This window comes from Siphateles boraxobius, unplaced genomic scaffold (genome assembly GCF_051911475.1).
Source record: "Siphateles boraxobius isolate OS27281-9 unplaced genomic scaffold, OSU_SipBor_1 29, whole genome shotgun sequence".
In the NCBI taxonomy this organism is placed as follows: Eukaryota; Metazoa; Chordata; class Actinopteri; order Cypriniformes; family Leuciscidae; genus Siphateles; species Siphateles boraxobius.
Window position 1 is genome coordinate 10,108,114 of NW_027508908.1, and position 22,945 is coordinate 10,131,058.

Consider the following 22,945-nt stretch of genomic DNA (forward strand, 5'->3'; position numbering starts at 1 on the left):
AGTGTCCCTCGCCTCTCCCACTCGCCTATTAGGCTTTTAGAAAGAGCTCCGTTCAGTCAGAGGAGTGGTTTTACACCGTGATTACATTTAAGTAGAGCTAACAGTGTCTTGCATTTTAACCCTCGCTTTCTCATTCATTGCTCAACTTTCCTGATGCCATCTGTAAACACTTGGTTGATATGTTTTAGGTGATGACCTGAAGCGAAAAGTTTCTGTGCATGCCAAACATTGCTAAACATTAAACAGGCAGTGTACTAATTAGTTGCATGACGTTTCGCTCTCAGGAATGTGAGCTCGGAGCGGAGCGAGGCCAGGAGGAAGCTGAGGGAGTGCTCTGGACTGGTCGACTCTCTCATGTACATCGTCCAGTCACAGATCAACTGTAAAGATGTGGACAACAAGGTAACAACTGAACTGTGACTCTTAATGTTTTGAGAACTGCACTTTCATGCGCACTGATCTTTTATGACAGGAGAAGCATGTTTCCAGGAAGAGCAAAGAGGGAAGAAGGCATTGCTGGTTGTATTTATTATTACTCACTGCAATTTTGAACAGTAAATTTATGTCAACCTGGCTATTTATACAGGACTAGTTAAATGAGCCCACACACTAGTCATAATATGCTAATATTTTGAAAATAAATTTATAACTTAAACCAATGTTGTACAATTATATACTACAATCAAATGATTGGGGACAGTGATTTATTTTTTAATTGATACTTTTATTTAGCGAGAAATAATTACTCAAGTGGCATTTAAGGGTTCATTTGAAGCCATTTTAAAAATTTAATTATTTTGATTATTGGGTGTAGTATAATAGGTTAGCATGCTTTTTACATACGGGATATTATCGAGTCTCCTCTATTCCCAGTCTGTCAGAAACGTGTGGATTTCTAAAACACCCCTCCTTTCGAAAAGCTCTGATTGGCCTGCAGACCCAGTGCACTTTGATTGGCCAAACATCTCAAGCACATGTCGGAAGTATCACGCCCCTAAACCTAATCGGGACTTTCAGCTACCAAGGATTCTAAAGCAACTGTGACCGCTCAGTAAATAATAATGCCGTCAGTTTTACGATATCAGTTCGAGCCCAAGTCAGATTATGAAAATGTAGATGATCAAGCCAATTATTCGGAACCTACTTTGCAAGCATGACAACACTTCAATTCACCGAAACCACACCTTCTGTCTTTGCGTTTGCCTTTGGGTGGGAATTATGCTAATATTTTACATTGTGACATAGATGTTTGCAGAAATAATAAATGGACTTTGATCCAGACCTGTCTAAAACACCTCGATCCATGTTCTCTGTTAAATCTCTTTGTGGAAGACTTTGAACCTTTGCAGATCGTATACGTACATGCACAAACAGATACATTACACGCTAAATGAAAACATTATAAATATTTAAAAGGGGTCATATGATGCTTTTTAATGTTACACAAGATTTCCATTTCAAATAAATGCTGGTCTTTTTAACCTTCTATTAATCATAGAATCCTGAAAAAAATTAAGCTGCTCAACTGTTTTCAACATTGGTAAGAAATGTTTCATGAGCAGGAAATCAGCATATTAGAATGATTTCTGAAGGATCATGTGACACTGAAGACTTGCTGTAATGATGCAGAAAAAATCACCGGAATAAATTGCATAAGTACATTTACTCTAAAGTACATATATTCAAAGTTGTTTTAAGTTAGAATAATGTTTCACTGTATTTTTGATCAGTTAATGTAGCCTTGTTGAGCACAAGAGACTTCTTAAAAAAAAAAAAAAAGACTTCTTAGAAAAAAATCTTAACAGTATTTGAACTTGAATGGTAGTGTGTATGTCAAAAATATTTTGATGTACTCTTTAATTTTATTGGAAAAAGTTGTTTGCCTGAACAGATTATTTTTTCACCATTTGCTTGAGCCTATATTGTCATATCTATGATGGCCCAAGATTTGTGCTGCTAGCGGTGCTTTCACAGACATGTTTAGGATTAAGCCTTCGTTCAATTAGAACATTTAGGTAGCTTAACACAATGTAGGAAAACACTTTACTTGTGTGCATCTTGAGACAAAACAATGGGAATAATATTAATATTTTAAGATCCGTCAGTGCTGGTTGCTTTCAGTTGAAACGGCTCAAACATGCATTTTAGTCTGGGACTAGCTTAAGCCTTGTCTGTGAAACCAGGGGTTAGTGGATCATTGAGTGGAATAAGAATCTGCAAATTATAAATATTACTATATACATAGTAGGATCAGCCTTTTCTTTGGTTTTTCAACTGTTTTATACAAATATTTCTAGTTGTCCTGCTTCAATCTCCAACAAATGATTTATTATTTGATCATGTTTGTTATGTCTGTGTGCAGCTGATTGAGAACAGCGTGTGTCTGCTGAGGAATCTGTCCTATCAAGTTCATCGGGAGATACCAGGCTCTGAGCGCTATCAGGAGATGACTCCTGTCAATCATGGCCCCGCCTCGTCCCAAAAGGGCGGCTGCTTCAGCTCCCGAAAGGGCAAAGGTGTGCGTCTGATTCATTTAAAGAAAAACGCTGGCACTAGCTGTGGGCCGTAACCAATTAATATAAGTTAACTTGCTATCTTTGCATTCCAGTCCACAATCTCTGTCTCGTGTAAACCAAGCCAAGAGGCCGTGCTTATTCCTAGTCTTTAAATCTTAGTACACACTTTGAAGTCTTTTAAGCCTGTTAGTTTGATATGTGTCAGATCATATAGAAGTTTGTTTGCAGACAAAGGAGATGAAGCATGCACGAATTGTGTGGTGTGCCTTGTTTGTGGGTTTGTTGCTAAATAGTTGTATGGTGGCTGGGGCACTATTGCAATTTTTTTTATGCCAAAACTATCCTCATTTTCTTCTGTATCTGTCTCTTCTGCTCTCATTCCGTACATCCTTTTATCCTGTAACAGACGAGTGGTTTTCCAAAGGTAAGCTTTTCTCTCTTTTTACCTTTTTCACTATTTTCTTTTCTTTTTTTTTTAAGTAAAGGCTTCGCTTTGCTATTATGGAAATCACTTACATTTCACCTCATTGTAACCCATTATTAACCCTGTCAAAGTTCAGAAATTGGATCTGAAATGGGAAATGTTTTAAGGGAAAATAATTTATTTCTCATCCCGTTTCACATTCGTTTTATGAGCTGCACTACTTTTGTAAAGTAAGAAGGCCTATTAAGGGGACAAGTCACACAAACAAGGTTTTTATTGATCGGAAGGAAATGGATGTATTATGATATTGGATACTATCACTGTTTTAAAACCTAGCGAGATACACTTCTGCCTATATAGGCTGCTGCCTTCTGAGGTATCATCCAAACCATTCATCGAACAGTTTTTACCACAAATATACAAAATAGTTGGCTATTCTAGAAAACTGGGAAAGGAGGGACGAGATCCAAAAAAAATTTTTTCTGCAATCTGATTTTGCGTGACTGTGGCCCTTTAAAATGCTTGCTGCATTTTAAAACATTTCATTAGTAACCACCAGAGGGTGCCAGCGCTCAGCATTTCCAATAAGTACACTCCTTACACACCTTCACTTTTAATGTTTTATGAGACATTTTAAGAGACAATTGACTGATTCTTTTATACTTGCACTTTGACACTTTGGCATATACTATTGTGAAAACTGAGCTGTCTGCATCAAGTCTTTAGTCATTTAATCATTACACAACTTGGGGCTTTCCCTAAGGGAATAAATATAACCTTTGTCTGAACTGCCTCTAATGAAACTCTTTGTCTAAAGAAAATCCCCTTTTTAAATCTTTGAAGATGGTTTTCTTCAGACTTTTGCTTCTAAATTGTCATAAATTACATCACTATCATTAAATGACAGATACGATTTCTGTCACTTCATCTCTGTTGCTCATGCCGTCTGCTTTGTTCAGGAAAAAAAGAGGATGATGGAACTTCAGATATGATTGACATTCCAAAGAGAAGCTCACCAGCCAAAGGTACAACGACAGTTGAGTCTTGTTGTCTCTGAATTGTTGGTAGTTAGATAATAGATGAAATGTTATAATTGTGGTGTTTTGTAGGTTATGAATTGCTGTTCCAGCCAGAGGTGGTGCGCGTGTACACTTCTCTTCTGAAAGAGAGTAAGAACCCATCGGTTCTGGAAGCCGCCGCGGGAGCCGTGCAGAACCTGTGTGCAGGCCGTTGGACTGTGAGTACACACAATAATGCTGACATTTCAGAACTTGCATACTGCAACTTTCAGGCCTTAAAATGAGCTTTTTCATCCCATAAAAAGCAGGTATGAACCAAAAAACTTATATTAGGGCTGTCATTACTATTTTAAAATCTAATTAATCGCCACATGTAATTTATCTAATCGTACATCAAATTTGGCTGAGAAATTACCCCCAAAAGATAATTTAAAGTCATTATAGTGTTAAATAAGAAAAGCATCAAATAGACATTACAAAAAGTAGGTTTAGAAAAATAAAATGTATTTGGATTCAACACATTATTATTATTATTATGAATATAGAAATGTGGAATTTTTATTTATTTAATTGTTTTTACTAAATGATATTCTAAATAAGAAACTGGTGGCGGTAAATGTCTACATGAGTAAGTCATAAGTCAACGAGTCATTCATTTGATTCATTCAAACAACTGATTCATTGAGGAATAAAGTAAATGCTCTTTATAAATGGGCCATTGAATCATTGGTTCACCTGATTGATTCGCTCAAAATGCGGATTCGTTTAGAAATTAAAAAGCACTGTGTGTTGCTCGGAGACGCACAACGTTCTGCTCTGGCTTTATAAACAATATTATAATTTGTTTTATTTATTTTTGGCAAAATTGAGCAAAAGCAAACAATATTGTCTAAAATATAATAATAATAAATTACTTATTGAACTGTTGTATAAAATCTAGGGGTGTCCCCGACTAAGGATTTTCATAGTCGAATCAGAATCGTAAAGTCTTCCCTATAGTCGACTGATAGTCGAATCGTGTGTGTGGGGTCGGGGAGGGGGCGGGATTTTAACATTTTAAAGCCGCGATGTACAGAGCATCACACAAAGATATAGAAAAAAATGTAGAAAAACATTTTGGATCAATACAACTAAGAAATAACATAAATAACAGCAGAAAGGCCACACTGCAGACAGGATTTGCATTTCACATGCAAATCAAATTAAGTCGGCTAAATTGCCTGTGCGAGCAGGCTCTAAGTACCTACAGAGCGCAACATCTATGCACCGAAAAATAATCAATTCATTTACAGAATTAAATTAGAACAGAATATACCTTTCTAAAAAAAAAAAAACGAAATAACTCTGAATCAAGTCACAAGATGCAGAACAAATGTGTGCAAAGTGCCTAAAGTGCAGGGGAACATGTATTCAAAACACAAGCCACAAATAGTTAAATAACCCCGAGTGATCAATAAATAAATAAATAAAAAGATATTAAAATATCGAAAGTAAAGCCAGTATGGTCAAACTTGTCTTTTTCACTGCAGAAACAACAATACACGCTGAACTCGAGTGACAGTTTATCTAAACATGTTCACAGCATCCAAAAATCAAATTAGAACCGGCTGAAATGTTTTGAAATCACTTGTACCCTACCTGATCGAGAGAGAAAAAAATCTAGTCTTTCACTCTGTCTGTGTCTCTGTGTCTTTTCAAATTGTGTGCGTGGATAAAATGCATTCTAAAACGCTTAACATGAAAAACGCATAACATGAAAAATGTTTAACGGCTTAATGTCCTAAGACAGTTATATTAAAAGATCAAATTCTATACACACCTTATTAATAAAGCATACTGTATAGCCTACAGAAAAGCAGATGAGCCCAGAATATGAACGCAACGAGTTTAATTAAACGCTAATTTTCCTCCCATTGAAAACCGTTATTATAAAGAAAACGCTTTACGTGACTTTCTATAGGAGGAACACTATAGTGATACATATATAATGAACACCTAGTTCATATTCTGGGTTCATCTGCTAATATGCACATTGTATGGTTTTTTGATGAGGTAGCCTACTATACATTAACTAAGCCATGTAAAAGTGCCCTAGCGTTTTAAAAGCTTTTTTCACGATAAGTGTTTTAGAATGTCCCGAGGAAAACCAACTGGCCTGCAGAAGTGCGATCACGGTTTTCCTGATGCTAAATCCAGTCTGGGAAAATATCCTTTCTGATGGTGTGCATCCATTCTTTAGATTTTCTTATCCCAGACATTTTTAAAGATTTAAATCCCTGCCGCCAAAAACGTCCTCTATCGGTCACGAATCGAAAGTGAAACTTAAATCTGTCACGGGGTGTTTGGATTTATTCATGCACGTTAAAAATATTTATTTAAAGCTTCTTCCTATGCACATTTGTATTTACAGCATTATCATAATAGGCACCCTATATTAACGTATTGACAGAAAACCAGTAGTTCTATGTGAAATCAGACATTGAGCACCCTTATATAACCTCTGCGAAGATTCGACTGTGAGATTGGTAGTCTAATCAGGCTCCTCCTATCAATGCATCGAATCTTCGACTGTTTGGGGTCACCCCTAATAAAATCAATATCACATTTGCATTTTCACACTTATTCGGGACAAAAACAGCGTGTGATATTGCGTTCATTACTTGTGTGATATTGCTTAACTATATCACAATGAGGCATTTTTGTCCTGATATCTTGAATTTTGGGGTATTCTAACTGCATTCTCTAGGCTCCATCACACAGTCAGATGTTGCCCTGCTTCATGTTCGTTACTAATCAACTTTTTGAAATCTAACCTTAACATTAATCAGAAGAATCAATAACGATTTTTGCCATAATCGAGCAGCCCTAGTCAATCACCATTTATTTCTTAATATCTTTCCATCCAAAAGAAGCAGATATGAAACAAAAAACTTTATATTAGGGCTGTCAAGTGATTACAATTTTTAAATCTAATTAATCGCCACATGTAATTTATCTAATTGCACATAAAATTTGGCTGAGAAATTACCTCTAACAGATAATTTAAAGTCATTATAGTGTTTAATGAGAAAAGCATCCAATAGACATTATGTTTAGAAAAATAAAATACATTTGGATTCAACACAGAATTAATTACACAAACTTTTAGGCTTCAATGACCATGTGGCCATTGAATTTTCATTTTGGGGGGAATTTGAGATTGAGTGAGATGTTGCTCTGCTTCATGTTCGTTACTAATCAACTTTTTGAAATCTAACCTTAATATAAATCATAAGAATCAATAATGATTTTTCCATAATTTTTCTCCACAAGCCCTAGTCAATCACCATTTATTCCTTAATATTTGTTTGATTGGCTTCATGAAGAGCGGAAATCTGTTTCATAATTTGATCTCTGTCCTTATTTTTGTCAGTATGGGCGATACATTAGAGCAACGATGAGACAGGAACATGGCCTGCCGATGATGACGGAGCTGTTGTCTCATGGGAACGACCGTGTGGTCAGAGCCATGTCTGGAGCTCTGAGGAACCTGGCCATTGACGCTCGCAACCGTGAGCTGCTAGGTCTGTGAGCCAATAATACTTGTTTGTTTGTGCTAGCCTTTGTATTTGCGTCCATTCAGTGTTATTACCATCAAATTAGCCATATTTGTACAGTCTGAATAATTAATTCCTGTGATTTTGACACAATCTCACAATCTTCCTCTCTCTGTGTAGGGAAGCATTCAGTGCCTAACTTGGTGGCCAATCTGCCAGGCAGTGGTCAGAGTCAGCCTGTGCGCGGGCTCTCGGAGGAGACGGTGGTGTCTGTTCTCAGCACGATGACCGAAGTGATCGGCTCCAGCGTGGATGCGGCCAAATCCCTGCGCGGCTCCCAGGGTATCGAGAGACTGGTGCTCATCAACAAAGACAGGTGTGTGTGTGTGTCTGTTTTTGTGTTAATTGGCTGGTCACATTGGAGGAACCTGGAAGAGGAACTTTTTTAACAAATGCTTTTTTATGAGCTGTAGTTATATTTCACAATCTGTATATTCCCCATACAGCAACCGTTCAGATCGAGAGGTACGTGGCGCTGGGCAGGTCCTGCAGATCGTGTGGGGCTTCAAAGAGCTCCGCCGCACGCTGGAGAAGGACGGCTGGAAGAAAACCGACTTCATGGTCACCCTCAACCCTCCCAACAACAACACCCGTAGCAACGGGGGATACGAGGACAGCACCCTGCCGCTAATAGACAGGGGTAAGAACACAACATATTCCTGCTGAATGGCTTTTAATGTGTTAGTCAGATCAGAGACAAAGTTGTATCCTGCATGTCCATTTGACTGGTAGTGTTTGTGTCTCTTTGTTAGGGGGCAAACAGGACAGAGACATGATTCCACTTAATGACATTGGACCAGGTAAAATGCACATACTTTATTCTCATACTTTATGCATATACTCAAGGTCTAAAAGGTCTAAAGAGCTTTTAGTCACATTTTCCCGTTGAGTTTTCGTGATGTTTATGTATGTGTTTGTGTGTTTCGATACATGCATGCATGCATACATACATATGTGTGTGTGTGTACAGAGACTGCATTTATTTGAAAACGTGAATCTTTTGTAACATTATAAATGTCTTTAAATTATTCAAAAGTGAAGTAAACGTATAAATGTCTATCTCTTTACTTCACTTTTGAATAATTGAATGCATGCTAGTTGAATAAAAGTATCACTTTCCTGCAAAAATAAAACATACTGTTCAAAATTGGGGGAAATTGTTTACATTTCATATATACTGTGTATATGCATGTGTGTGTATAATTATATATATATATATGTGTGTGTGTGTATATGCATGCACTGCATATGAAATGAATGCATGCATTTTGCAGTGGAAAATTTCAAATTTACTACAATATCTATGCAATCACTATGCTGTGATTCACTAAGTGTGAGATCAGTTTCAAATGATCAATTTTGCTTGTGGCTCCAGACGCTTATTCTACGATAGACCAGAGAGGACGGAGAAACACTTTAGACGACACGCTGGATCGCTCTGACAGAGACGCACCTCAGGTAACGCAAACCTTCTAAGGGAAACGTCCACCCTTCTGCAGTTACACACAACAAACAACTTGTTCTCACTATCTTCCTTGCACACCAGACATCATCAAACCCACACACTACTCAAGCTGAAACTTGTTAACCTACTGTAATTTCACTAATAGTACTCACAGGGGTTCTCACCTCAACTAACACTCACACTCCCCCTCTCCTTCTATTATCACTCAACTCTTCTTCGATGCCTTTCTCTTATCCTGGTTCAATCTCTCTTTCTCTTTGACTCTCAGGGAGGAATGTATGGGGAGAGACGGGGCTCTTTGCCTCTGTTGGACTCTTATGATGGTTAGGCTACTCCCCTCCCCCCACTCAGTGCATGAGCACGCATGGTATGTGTGTCCACCTTCTGCATGGGCTTCATGTGTACATTTAAGTGTATGTGCGCCGCTCAGTGTATTTGTGGTTCTAACCCTCATTAACAGTATTTTGTTATTCTGTACGTCAGTGGAAATGGGTTTACTAATTTCCAGTGTTGGGGAAGCTTTTTTTTAAAACTAGCTTTCCAACTGGAAGCTACTCCAAATTTAGTGGTAGTTGAATTAGTCAAGTTACAGGTACCGAAAAGTAGTTAGGGAATACAAGCTGCTGACACTTTTCTTGTTTCATTTATTTTATGAGTGTAATTTTTTTTACAGTTTAGCTATATTTATCAAGTGCAAAAACAAGGATCTCAAATAGGATGACATTTCAATTTAATCACATTTACAAAAACACTCAAACACAAGTCAATATTTCACTGCAAGAAGACAATGTAAAATCATGAATATAAATTGTTTTCATTTATGCTTTCTTATAATTGAATATGCATGTACATATGTATATATTTATTTATCTGGTGCATTAAACAAGGATCTCAAATGCATCAAATTTCTAGTGTCAAAAACAAAGGCAAATATTTCATATACTGCACTGATTTACATTAATAAAAAAGCGATGCAGAAAACAGCTCAGCCAGTGTCATGTTTCATTAGCAGCGTCGTTACTATCAGTTAGTTACTCCCCAACACTGATCTCTTCCCCTCATGTGTCTACTTTGGTCACATGACTGATGTATCAGTGGTTTTATCTGTCACAAAATGGGTGATGTGATTTGTGTAATATACACAAATTCTTATCACAGCTCTTTGATGACGCATTATTGAATCGTTTTCCCTTGTTATTAGTGAACTCAATGATAGAGTACCACGCTTGACCTTCACGTCTCATCTGTTTCTCTCCACAGAAAAACTGATAGTGTGCATCACCCGCCGTGAGTTTCCTCCTCCTGCCTACTGTCCCTGCTGAGCCTCTGATCTCATCACTTACGGGACCATTGCCACTAATTGCAAAGACCCTTCTGTAGTTTTCAACATTCTCTAGTTGTCACTCCTACTCTTATTAAGATCAATGTGATTGAGAACAGCCACTACTTAAAATGGACACTACACAATGAATTCCTCTTGGTTTTAGTCCATACCACTTTTTTTTTTCTTTTTGTCAAATAATGGAAACACTAGGGACTAAAATGTCTATATAGTCACATGCCCAGCTTATCAAACTTTATAAACCATTTCTTTTCTTTTTTTTATAGCTTATGCATCTATTGGATCAATGGTATTTTGATTATTTTGCTTCATCCTGCTTTTGTGGTTCACATTGATAAAAAGGTAATGCCAAATTGCATCAGTCATATGTGGCCTGCAGAAAATAATGTATATAGAATATCTCGAAGTTGTATGTCTTGACGCATTGTGACGGACATGAGTTTTTTTTGTTTTGTTTTTTGGTCATTGTTTTCTAAAAGCACTAGATGACCACCAGTTCCCCTTAAGTTATCCATCTGTGGTTTTTGTGGATAGTCTCATTGAGTGTTCAGTCTCTAGGAAGAGGTTGTTGTGAAAAGCGTTGAAGCATTAGTAAAGAGGCAGAGGGATTTTTGGGTGACTTTTTTTTAATTTTATTTTTTTAAACTAGTAGCATTCAAGAACGATCTCTAGTGGTAGATGAGGACAGTTGTGCTCTATGGGGACCCCCCCCCCCCCCCCCCTTTGGTTTGGTCTTTGAAATTGTCACTGACAACAATTAGTTTCTGTGTGGAAACTAAAGAGTTCCTCCCCCTTAGTTTTTTAATAAACACAATTAAAAAGCAACAGAAGAACTCTTGGAGACAAATTGTAGTCCTGGTCTTAGATTGGTGCTCCCACTTTTCAATATGTCGTGAAACGGCCCTGCTGGTGGACCCAGTTCGTGGTTTTTCACTTTTGTCTGAATATAAATGAATGTGTAAATATGACTGCATCTCACAAATCCACTCAGCATACTTGGAGTGCCTCGCTTGCTCATTGCGTCGTGTGAGTGTGTTTGTGATAAGCGGTGAACAGGGACGTTCGGCCACCCGTCTGCCTCTTGGTTTCAGTGCCTGTCTGTGTAGAGAGGAAACGAATGTACATTTGAGGATGTATATCCATTGTTTTTTTTCTCTCTCTGCAATCCATAAATACAGTGCTTGTTTCTTAGGCTGCATATTCAAATGCTCAGTAAGTCTGTTGTAGATATTTACTGAATAGCACTAGGGGTCAGTGGATTTTTTTTAAAGTTTTTTTTTTCCCCAATGCCTTTTTAATCTCCTGTTTGCCAATTGTAGTACAATTTCTCAAGACACTACAGTCAGTTAAGGAAAGGTTGGAGTCTGAGTCCTGATAGAGGAGGCTGTTCACAAGAATGAGGAATTAATCGATTATTCAGTGTTGAGGGAGGCAGATAAATGAGCTTTTTAATCACAAAAATTGCATCTCTTTCAGGCAGGATTTAGCAAGAGCTCAGATTTTGATTCTAGCTTGATGAGAAAATAAGATAAAATAAAAGCACATTTAACTATATATACCAGAGAATATTTGTTAATTTTAATTATTTTTTTTTTCCTCCTTTGGTTTTTGTCCTGTTGCTCTTTTCTTTTCTGTATTTTATGATTGGGGCTGATTTTGTTTTTCTGGGGTGTTGTGGGTGAATGCATATGCAATCATTTTTATTTTTTAAATAAATGCATTTACAGTTTATATCTTTTAATTAAAGACGAAAGGAAAAAATTCTTTGTGTCATGTTCTGTCAGTTAACTTGCCATTTCTCTGCAACACTAGTAAAATGGATCTTGATTAATAATTCATATATTTCAACACTTTACCTTTGGTCTTAAACATTGCACCTTTCTTTCGTGGATTGAACATGTAACTTAGCAATACTGTTTTTTTTTTTTTTAAATAAAAGAATGATTTTTTTTCAAGGTTCTGACAGTGAATTTTTGTGTGATTCACAGAGCATTTTTGTACTTTAACACATTTAATACATTCATTTAAAATTCTTCACTTGAGGATGTAATGTATGAGATCAATTTGATAAATCCATTTTAGGACCTTATAGAGTTGCTGCTTACTGGGAAATATGGTTGAGACATATTATGGAATTGATTTTTTTTTATAAAAGAATTTAAGTCAAATTGCAAATTAGTGGAGACAGCGAGAACTTAATTTTAAATTGGATGGAGAAAAAAAATCATAAACTGCTAGTCAGCTTAAAAATAGTATTGGAAACAACTAGGCTAAACCAGTGGTTCTCATCCTTTTTTGACTCAAAGGACCCTCCATTGTCATTGTCAACAACAATATTTGAACCACTGACACTCCTATTTTCTATCAAAAAAATTTCAGGATTGCAGAATTTCCCACCCTTTTTATCTGATGAATTTACATGAGCTTCCAGTCCTTCATGATTTATTGGATGTGGATTAAAGATAAGGACTTATCTATCTATATATATATACAGGTCCTTCTCAAAAAATTTGCATATTGTGATAAAGTTCATCATTTTCCATAAAGTAATGATAATATATAATTTATTTTAGATTCATTGCACACCAACTGAAATATTTCAGGTCTTATATTGTTTTAATACTGATGATTTTGGCATACAGCTCATGAAAACCCAAAATTCCTATCTCAAAAAATTAGCATATCATGAAAAGGGTCTCTAAACGAGCTATTAACCAAATCATCTGAATCAACTAATTAACTCTAAACACCTGCAAAAGATTCCTGAGGCTTTTAAAAACTCCCAGCCTGTTTCATTACTCAAAACCGCAATCGTGGGTAAGACTGCCGACCTGACTGCTGTCCAGAAGGCCATCATTGACACCCTCAAGCAAGAGGGTAAGACACAGAAAGAAATTTCTGAACAAATAAGCTGTTCCCAGAGTGCTGTATCAAGGCACCTCAGTGGGAAGTCTGTGGGAAGGAAAAAGTGTGGCAAAAAACGCTGCACAACGAGAAGAGGTGACCGGACCCTGAGGAAGATTGTGGAGAAGGACCGATTCCAGACCTTGGGGGACCTGCGGAAGCAGTGGACTGAGTCTGGAGTAGAAACATCCAGAGCCACCGTGCTCAGGCGTGTGCAGGAAATGGGCTACAGGTGCAGCATTCCCCAGGTCAAGCCACTTTTGAATCAGAAACAGCGGCAGAAGCGCCTGACCTGGGCTACAGAGAAGCAGCACTGGAGTACCCATGTCAGCTGCTGGTGTTGGTCCACTATGTTTTATCAAGGGCAGGGTCAATGCAGCTAGCTATCAGGAGATTTTGGAGCACTTTATGCTTCCATCTGCTGAAAAGCTTTATGGAGATGAAGATTTCATTTTTCAGCACGACCTGGCACCTGCTCACAGTGCCAAAACCACTGGTAAATGGTTTACTGACCATGGTATTACTGTGCTCAATTGGCCTGCCAACTCTCCTGACCTGAATCCCATAGAGAATCTGTGGGATATTGTAAAGAGAAAGTTGAGAGACGCAAGACCCAACACTCTGGATGAGCTTAAGGCCGCTATCGAAGCATCCTGGGCCTCCATAACACCTCAGCAGTGCCACAGACCGATTGCCTCCATGCCACGCCGCAATTTCTTTCTGTGTCTTACCCTCTTGCTTGAGGGTGTCAATGATGGCCTTCTGGACAGCAGTCAGGTCGGCAGTTTTACCCATGATTGTGGATTTGAGTAATGAAACAGGCTGGGAGTTTTTAAAAGCCTCAGGAATCTTTTGCAGGTGTTTAGAGTTAATTAGTTGATTCAGATGATTAGGTTAATAGCTCGTTTAGAGACCCTTTTCATGATATGCTAATTTTTTGAGATAGGAATTTTGGGTTTTCATGAGCTGTATGCAAAAATCATCAGTATTAAAACAATAAAAGACCTGAAATATTTTAGTTGGTGTGCAATGAATCTAAAGCATATGAAAGTTTAATTTTTATCATTACATTATGGAAAATAATGAACTTTATCACAATATGCTAATTTTTTTGAGAAGGACCTGTATATATATATATATACACACACACACTCACCCGGTAACATATTTTAGACGTTGGCATAACTAGAAATGATGTATATATATATATATATATATATACACATACACACACATGCATACATTATAGGAATGAGCATGGAGTTTTAAGATTTTAATTTGTGACTTTTCCAAGTCTAGAATTCAAACACAAATTAGGCTACCTCACATATCCAGGTTTTCCAAGACTGGGAAGGACCCTTTTTCTCTCAAAGATATACAGGTCTTTAGAAGATTAACTAAAAATAGGAAATATGTTAGTTTTTAGTTGAGCTTATACTAATGCTTGTTTTGTCTTATTTTAAATCGTTTTAAGTAACCTAGAGGCCCCTAGTTCCACTGGCTCCCTGGTTAAAGCTGCTGTCCGTAACTTTTTTTGTGTTCAAAATGTATATAATGAGCGAGTACCGTGTTTTTGTCTTACGCTGAATCACTACAGTACACCTATAATAAGTGTTTATTCTGACTATTTTTGATCGTTCGGGTCGTACCGCTGCGGAGTAGCCCAGTGCCTGCGTGACACGTCACAGACATAAACAGAGAAAAGTAGCTCCGGCTACAATGTTCTTCCGCAACAAGACTGTAGCTTTAAGAGGCTGTAGCTTTAATAGTTTATTTGAACTAAAGCGCCAAATAATTTTTACAGTATAAACATTACACTTCCTTAAGAGGTTCCCTGCATAATTTACGTTATAATGTGCCTAAATGTACCGGCACTGTTTTTATTCTTTCCGTGCCTTCAAAGGAATTTTCAAAACAATTGTATTAAAATAACAATAAATTGTGTTGTCAAATTGTATGCAACAGTTTCTGCACAGGAAATAATGGGGTAAGTGAGTTGTTAAAATACCCCCCTAACACCTTAGGGCAGTTCCCTTCAAAGATAAATCATATATTTCATTCATACTTTAATTTATATAATTTCCCTCAGCGCTCGCTAGTAAAATATCACTTAACATATTTTCACGCAAAAAAGGAAAACACGATGCGTAATGCATCTTAATTTCTAACATGGCAGTTTATCGTGAGATTTTTCAAATCCTGGTAAACAAATATAGTTTTAATTATGATTAATATATTAAACCGTAATACAAATAGTAGAGGATTGTATAGTAGTTTGCTTGTTAACCCCTCTTTAGCGAGCCCTAGTGGGGGTTGGGAAGCACTGCAATTGCACACAAAACATCAGCGAGTAACACACCAAGGAGAGAACAGAGGCGCAATAATTATTATGAATGTGTATAAACTTCTATACACAATTAAGTAGTGAATGATTCAACAATAAAATCGTAGCAAATGACTCAACATACTCGTTTAAGATGATCTCACATGGCGCTGGCGTATCAACGTAACGTTATGTTCACAATTCAGTGAGTGGATCTTTTTGCTGAAACGATTCAAAATATTCGAATCACTGAGTTCAAAATCTCACCTCTGAAGCTACCGAGTAGTAGAGCAATGCAGCGGCTCACGTGTCCTACACATCACCTGTGTTTGCGTTTGTAAAATTGTTTGTTTATTTTGGATCATAATATCGGTATATTAGCAAGTATTGGTAAAGCACGTGCAATTAGCGCGGAAATACTAGCGATATCAGGATCAGTTGACATTTTGTGACCTTCGCGATCGAGAGTATGGCTGAACTGATACATGTATTTGCAATTTAATACAATGTTTTGAATTTAGTTTAAAATTGTCCGACCAGTCCTCAGACTTTCAAACACAGTCTCTTTGTCTTCTATCTATGTTTATAGGCCTGTCAAAGCAATGTAAAAGCCTCTAACGTTACTTGTCCAAATGTTGACTATTTTAGTCTACGTTGGATCTGAATTGATAACACAAAGTAAGTACAAGTATATCTCGCAAAATTGAAGAATGTGGAATTTTTTCTGGATCACAAACAGCCTTACCTTTTGTTTTGAAGTTTCTAAATGTATTTTAGACTGAAGTTGATGCCAGCATGTGGAAGTATCAGCATCCTGACTTTGCATTATTCCTACTTGGTGAACTTCAGAAGCAGCAGCAGGGAAGCATCTTCTGTGACACTCTTCTACAGACAGAGGGTAAGAGCAGAGATCACAAACACTGGGTCTGTGGCACTGGGAAAAGCTGTCAACTTTATTACTTGCAGCAATTGTTGACAGAGACCATTGAAATTAATGTCTACTATCATAAATGTATCCTACGCATCTTAAAATGTTTTTGACCTACATTTATTCTTTTTTACACAAAAGCTGTTTAATCAGCACATCATTGACCTTGATTCATTACAACAATATAATATTAGCTCCAATAATATTTAACTTGATTTGATTTGTGTTTTTCTTTTTTTGGCAGTTGTTTTGCTTGCTGGGCCATTCTTTTGTTATCTTTAAATTTTCAAATTTAAGATGTTATTGTTAGTTATAGACATTTATTTTATATTGCGGTCATTGAAAAATAATTTGTACTAAACTTTTACATTTATGAATTTAGCAGACATTTTTATCCAAAGCGACTTATTGAGGAATACAAGAAGTGATTCATCTTAGAGGCAATGAATTGGAGAACCGCTGGTACAAGCTAACAAATTGTGAGATGATAGTGTCAAGATTTTTTTCAGCAGGGCTCACTGAACAGATGATTTTTAAGCTGGTTCTTTGTAAATTGTCAGGGATTCAGCTATCCGAATAGGATTGGGAAGATTATTCCACAAGCAAGGAACAGTGAAACGAAAACAATGCTTTTTCTATTATCTAAAAATGCTTTTCAATTCTTCAGGTGTCTGTGTTCCTGCTCACGGCTGTCTGTTAGCTGCCCTAAGCCCCATCTTCTCAAGAATCCTTTCCACTTCCCCTGCTCCACATGCGGGGCAGAACCGACTTCTGAGCCTTGAGGCTGTAGGATCTCATGCCTTACTGAAGTTAGTTGGGTTTCTGTACTCGGGGGAAATGGAGATCGAGAGTCGGAGTGAACATGAGGAAGTAATGGCTGCTGCCCACAGACTTGGACTTAGAAACCTTTTTGAAAAAAAGAGAGTGTGGGTAGACAGAGGAGTTGTGGATGTTGGGAGTTGTTGGAAAGAGACTGGTGTACGGACAGAAGACCGCGTGAAGAGCCAGGAAAGTGAAATCGTGTCTGAACTTTTGAAGATGCAGAGCAGTACTGCTTCAGTGACTTCAGTGCAACCTTGTGGCTTGTTGGAGCCTGATTTGCCACCATCGCAGTTTTTGGAAGAAGTTAGTCCAACTAGAGGTTTAAATTTGATCAGTAATGCCACTGTTCCTTCCCTCGCTGACATGACAGAAGCATCGATATCAGACCATCATAAAACAAAGGCTAAGAAAAGGTGGAAAATGGCAAAGAGAGAAAGCCAATTAAAAAATTTAGCTCGTCAACAAAACCAGATTAAGCTTCTTAATGTTGAAGGGACCAAATCAAACCAAATTGGAGTAGTGGAAAAAAGTAGGAATGTTTCAGGTAAAGACTTCCAAAAGCTTTTAGAGGCAGATAACGGACAAAAAAACACTACTACTGAACAGAAAGAGGCCAAACTGGACCAGCTTAAAGTAAAGATAAAACTGAGCAGAAGGAGTGGAGCTTGCTGGGAGAGTAACCTCCTCGTTTCCGTCCAGGGTGAGAGTGAGAAGAAGCCAGAAGAAGCGAAAGAGTGTGGACCTCGAACTCAGGTAAGGATTTATATTCTAAATCTTTGTGCTATATTTGTTGCCCCACACGCACACAGACAGACACATGCAATTGTTAAAACAGTTGTGGAGAAACCAGGAATAAAACAAATTCTGAATTCTTTGATAAAAAGAAAGTTCAAAAGACCAGCATTTGAAATATAAATCTTTACCCTCACTTTTGATCAATTTAAATGTATCCTTGCTGAAAAAAATATTAATTTCATCATGCAAAATATATATTTTATTTATTTTTGAAATAAATAATAAAATTGATCAGAAGTGACAGTAAGAACTCTTACATTACTATTCACCACGACACTACAATTTCCATAAAAAAAAAATATTAAGCACCACACCTGTTTTCAATATTGATTATAATAATAATAAATGTTCATTGAGCACCAAATCTGCATATTAGAATGGTTTCTGAAGGATCATGTGACACTGAAGATTTTGGAGTAATAATGCTAATAAATAATATAATAATGTATAATATTATAGAGAGACACTTTTCTACAGCAAAATTTCCTTTCAATATGTTCAACTATGTTCCTTTCATAATCTTATTTTTACTTTATATCTGACTAAAGAGCTGCCCATCTAGTGTGATTCCTGGTCAAAGTCTTGGAACTCTCACCCCACAGACGGACCCGCATATTTCACCCTCTAATTCCTCTTCAGATAAATGTCCTCGTACTCCACATCACATTTCTGTCTCTTCCCCTTTGGAAATACCAACATTATCTTCCAGCCCTCCCCAAGCAGACGAATCGGATGAACATATTGCAATGCTCTTGGAGGATATGTTCATGATGGGTTTAAACATCCTTCCGTTGGTGCCATTGGACAGAAATCTGAATGAGCAAGATCAGCTAGGTCCTCTTCAGGAACAAAAAGGTGGGCAAAAGGGCGCTGAGGCCTCTACTCAAGGTCCTTGTCTTTTTGTGCAAAGTTGTGACCCAGAGATGAGGGAATCTGATGTTAGCAAGACCGCAACACCAGTTGGGTCTTCAGGACAAAGAGATGAAGGTAAAGTCTTTGGTTCATGTTATTTTAGACTAAAAATGTGTGCATGCATTATTTTGTATTAACTCATTTTTGTTTACTTACTTTACTAATTGTTTTTTTCAGACCACTCAGGCTTTCACAATCAGTCAAGATCCAAAACAGTCGTGCTCCTGACTCAGTCACCTGAACATGACCACTTGAACCAAGTTCAGAATCTGGCAACTGCGTCAAGAAACTCTACCCCCTCACTTATAGAAGGCTTGAGTTTAATCCCAAAAGACACAGCTGTCCCAAACTCTGTTGCAACAGGTGAAATGCCTAGCCTTGTTATGACCAGCATACCCGATGATAGGCCAGATTTCAAACTACTACAATGCCTTTCCCCCCTTGAATCAGAAAAAGGAGACAGTGATGTTCCATCAAAACAAGAACCATCAAAACCATCACACAGGCAAGACTCTGAAACACAAAACTTTCCCTTGTGGCTTTCTGAATCACCAGTGATATTGGGCTTCCCTCTAAGCTCAATGATTGATATTTCCTGCCCACGTCCACAGCATGACCTCTACGCCTGCCGAAATCGATCATGCCCTGACCTTGCTGAATGGCAAGAATTAAAGACTTCCTTTTCAGACAATAATTTAGTCAGTGGGAGTAGCTCAAACAGCATTCAGCCTGATGTGAGCGATGCTAGTGAGCGTCCTAAACAGAGAAAGACGAGAAAACGGAGGATTGCAACTCAAAAGTCAAAAGTGAAAGGGGGCACAGAGTGCCAAAACCTAGAAAATGGGGATCAGGTTCAACCGACGATATCCAAATGTGATGAGCTCCACTGTGGAGACGTTAGGCAATCAAATTCTGGCACATATGGAGTCAGTACCCGAATGACCAGTGCAAGTACAAGACTAGCAGCAGCTGTGAAGAGAAGACGAGAAATTGCTTCACCTCTCAGTAAGAAAATGCCTCTGTTAGACACACAGCATCTCACTGGTGTTGTAAAACGTGGTCGTGGCAGACCACCTAAATCCACAAAAACTCCTGTAGCTCACTTGTGTAACAACGCAAAGAAAATGCCCACTTCAGGCCAAGATGATTGTGAAGTGGAAAAAACTAAGACAGACAATAAGATTGAACAGGGTAGTAAGCAAGAACCAAATACACAGCAGGAGAAAGACTCAACAGAAATGGAAGAAGCAGATGTTAACTGCAATTTTGCACAGGCAACGCCGAATTCTCACTTTAAAAATGCTGGCCAGGCGAAGGGACCCTTGAGATCAAGTATCCTTGATCAAATTTTCCACCAGGCTCTTTCAAATGTTGCAAGTCCCGCATGTAATAGTTCTCTGAATTGTGATCAGCAGCTAACATCAAATTTTAGCCATCGAAAATTCCAAGGAGGGAAAAGTGATGACGTTAATAGTCAATTAGTGATGAATGGCAGTGAACAGATCAAAAAGGGCATTTGTGGGGAGAAAAAAGCAGAGATGTCTATGCTGATAAACGAAAAGAAAGACTTGGAGGTATCTGACAATCATGCACGGTCACTGTTGACATGTGGAGACATGCGAGATAATGTGAAATATTCAGGTAAAGACGGAGATATTTCCATGGAGGGAAACTCAAGTAGAACAGCCACTGTTTTACAGAATAGTAATTACCAAAATGAGATGGGAAAAGACATTCAGGACCATGCAACTGAGATTTCTGTCCTGCTAACATCTGAGGAGGACATAATGAAGGACGTCATGACACCTGACGAGGATATTGATGATGCTGATCATGATTTTTCACCCACAAAGACGGACTGTGTTGTTACTGATATTACACAAGCAGAGCATGTCAAAAATGACTTGGAAACTACAGTTTCTAATGAGCGTTCATTTGAGATGACATCAGATAGTGAAAAGAAAGTTCAGGCAGCACATGTTGACACTCAGGATATTGACTGGGTGACCGATTGTTTGGAGAACAATGAAAAGGAGGATTTAGGTTGGAACAAAGACGATCAGATGATCGAAGAAATGGGAGAAGAAACTGAAGTTCTGAGAGTACATACATTTGTAGAGGAATATGAGGGACGTTGGGAAACCACCAATGGGTCGGATGATGATGATGATGATATTGATGTGGTGGGGAGCCAATACAGTGCTGAGATGTTCGATGGACAGACCCTTTTGGAAGAGGAATTGAGTCAAGGACAAATCGCAAGTGCTAAGACTGCAGATGATCCATCAAACGGAGGTAAATTGCGAAATTTACATTGTTAATAATAATAATAATCAATATTCCTGATCCTGCTGTTTTGTCCTCCATAGCTTTTCCTCAAGAAATAAGCACAGATGCTCCTTCTGTCCAAACTGAAGGTTCGAACTTTCACGGCCCCAATGTGTGCAGTGAAGATGTCTCAATGGTGCTGTCCGTTGGGGCCGATTCGGAATCAAAAGATGACTGCCACACAGATGAAGAAGATATTGAAGTAGATGTTCTAGGGGAGTGTGTAGAAGAGTTTCCATTAGGGCTTTTGGCAGCTGGACAGGTTGTCACTCTGCCCTTTGAGGGTCTTCTGGACCAAGAGGACGAGTTGGATACCTCTGAAGAAGAGGAGGTAGATGTCACTGGAGAATAGACAGAATTACATTTTATGTTTATGTTAAGCATACATTTTTCACATTTTGAAGTCAATAGCAGATGTTTGAAAGTTCTCAAAACCTAAAGTCTAACATATCCAATGTTGAGAATTCTCTATTTTGTCAGTTTGATGTTACTAAAGTGAATTGGCATCTTAATTTATTTTTGACTGTCTCACACATGTATAAAGTTACATATAAAATTATGTAAATTAAAATAAATGTCTATATTATCATAAGGTCATATCACACTTTTTGATGTGTGCTTAATTTGTGTACATGTTACCATAATTATTTGGTATAATTATTTTGGTCTGACTTTATTTGTGTTACTTATCCTTTCTTGTAATCTGACATTTTTGATAAGAAATAAGTAAGCGTCAAGTAAAACAGAATAAAATATAACAAAATACATTTCTCAAGGTGAAGGAACCTTAAAATATCAGGTAATTTGAAAAATTGTTATAGTAAATATATATATATATATATATATATATATATACATATATATAGTTGTGCTGCTGCTTAGCTATAAAACATTTTATCAGTTAGAAATTGTTTATTTTAAGTGTGATTTCTATATATATATATTAAAAAAAAATATCTGTGTAATAACAACTGGAAGTCATAGGAATTGGTAAAAAGATGCGAGAGCTCTGGTAATAGCTTCACTTTTTACCAATTCCTATGACTTCCAGTTGTAGCAAGTAAAATGAAAAAATACAGTTAAAATAAACTAATACAAACAATGTAGTATTTTTCATTACACAAAAATACAACAAGCAGAGCATACATTCATTTACAACAGCAATTGTTGTGTGCAATCAGTTGTGGAGAAAACACACACAAAAAAATTAACTTCGTTGTTAAGAGATCTATCTTTGAAAGGCAGAACTCTGCTTACTAAAGCAGAAGGGATTTCCCGCTTATCCTATGCTGCTCAGTCTTTATTTGTGGATAAATCTACTTGCAAGTTGATTGATGTAATGTTGCTCAAATTTCTTTGGAAAAATAAAACTCATTATATTAGAAAATCAGTTATTTTGAATTCTTATAATAAAGGTGGCTTAAATTTCATTGATTTTGATTCTCTTAACAATACCTTAAAAATTAATTGGCTTAAACGTTTCCTTCACAACCAATCTTCTATTTGGAGTATAATCCCAAGATATATCTTTTCTCAATTAGGAGGTATACATTTTCTTTTAATGTGCAATT

General features: G+C 37.3%; 2 protein-coding genes across 21 annotated transcripts in view; both read left to right on the plus strand.

Annotated features, from left to right (window-relative positions):
- Positions 1–12,317, plus strand: part of ctnnd1 (catenin (cadherin-associated protein), delta 1) — a 38,576-nt gene extending 26,259 nt beyond the window's left edge. For 4 of the 16 annotated variants that reach the window (XM_077246475.1, XM_077246460.1, XM_077246459.1 and 1 more), the window contains 11 exons: positions 285–402; positions 2,363–2,516; positions 2,923–2,940; positions 3,900–3,965; positions 4,050–4,177; positions 7,372–7,522; positions 7,676–7,871; positions 8,002–8,195; positions 8,308–8,355; positions 8,931–9,013; positions 9,289–9,387. In XM_077246475.1, coding sequence (XP_077102590.1) covers positions 285–402; positions 2,363–2,516; positions 2,923–2,940; positions 3,900–3,965; positions 4,050–4,177; positions 7,372–7,522; positions 7,676–7,871; positions 8,002–8,195; positions 8,308–8,355; positions 8,931–9,013; positions 9,289–9,348 — 1,216 coding nt within the window. In that variant the 3' untranslated portion in view covers positions 9,349–9,387. Of the gene's footprint in view, positions 1–284; positions 403–2,362; positions 2,517–2,922; positions 2,941–3,899; positions 3,966–4,049; positions 4,178–7,371; positions 7,523–7,675; positions 7,872–8,001; positions 8,196–8,307; positions 8,356–8,930; positions 9,014–9,288; positions 9,388–10,280 lie in introns of those variants that run through there. The other 12 variants (XM_077246464.1, XM_077246463.1, XM_077246471.1 and 9 more) reach the window with 3 other exon arrangements.
- Positions 12,318–15,832: 3,515 nt separating this feature from the next.
- On the plus strand, positions 15,833–21,923 carry LOC143753761 (uncharacterized). Of its 5 annotated transcripts, none has more exons than XM_077246451.1 (7): positions 15,833–15,922; positions 16,179–16,267; positions 16,349–16,487; positions 17,185–18,092; positions 18,683–19,121; positions 19,224–21,341; positions 21,416–21,923. In XM_077246451.1, the coding sequence occupies exons 3-7, from the start codon at positions 16,385–16,387 to the stop codon at positions 21,724–21,726; spliced, it is 3,879 nt and encodes a 1,292-aa protein (XP_077102566.1). In that variant the 5' UTR covers positions 15,833–15,922; positions 16,179–16,267; positions 16,349–16,384; the 3' UTR covers positions 21,727–21,923. The 5 variants fall into 5 exon arrangements, with proteins under 5 accessions (XP_077102566.1, XP_077102569.1, XP_077102570.1 ...); XM_077246454.1 differs by having other exon boundaries at positions 21,464–21,923; XM_077246455.1 differs by having other exon boundaries at positions 18,737–19,121.
- Positions 21,924–22,945: the final 1,022 nt, after the last annotated feature.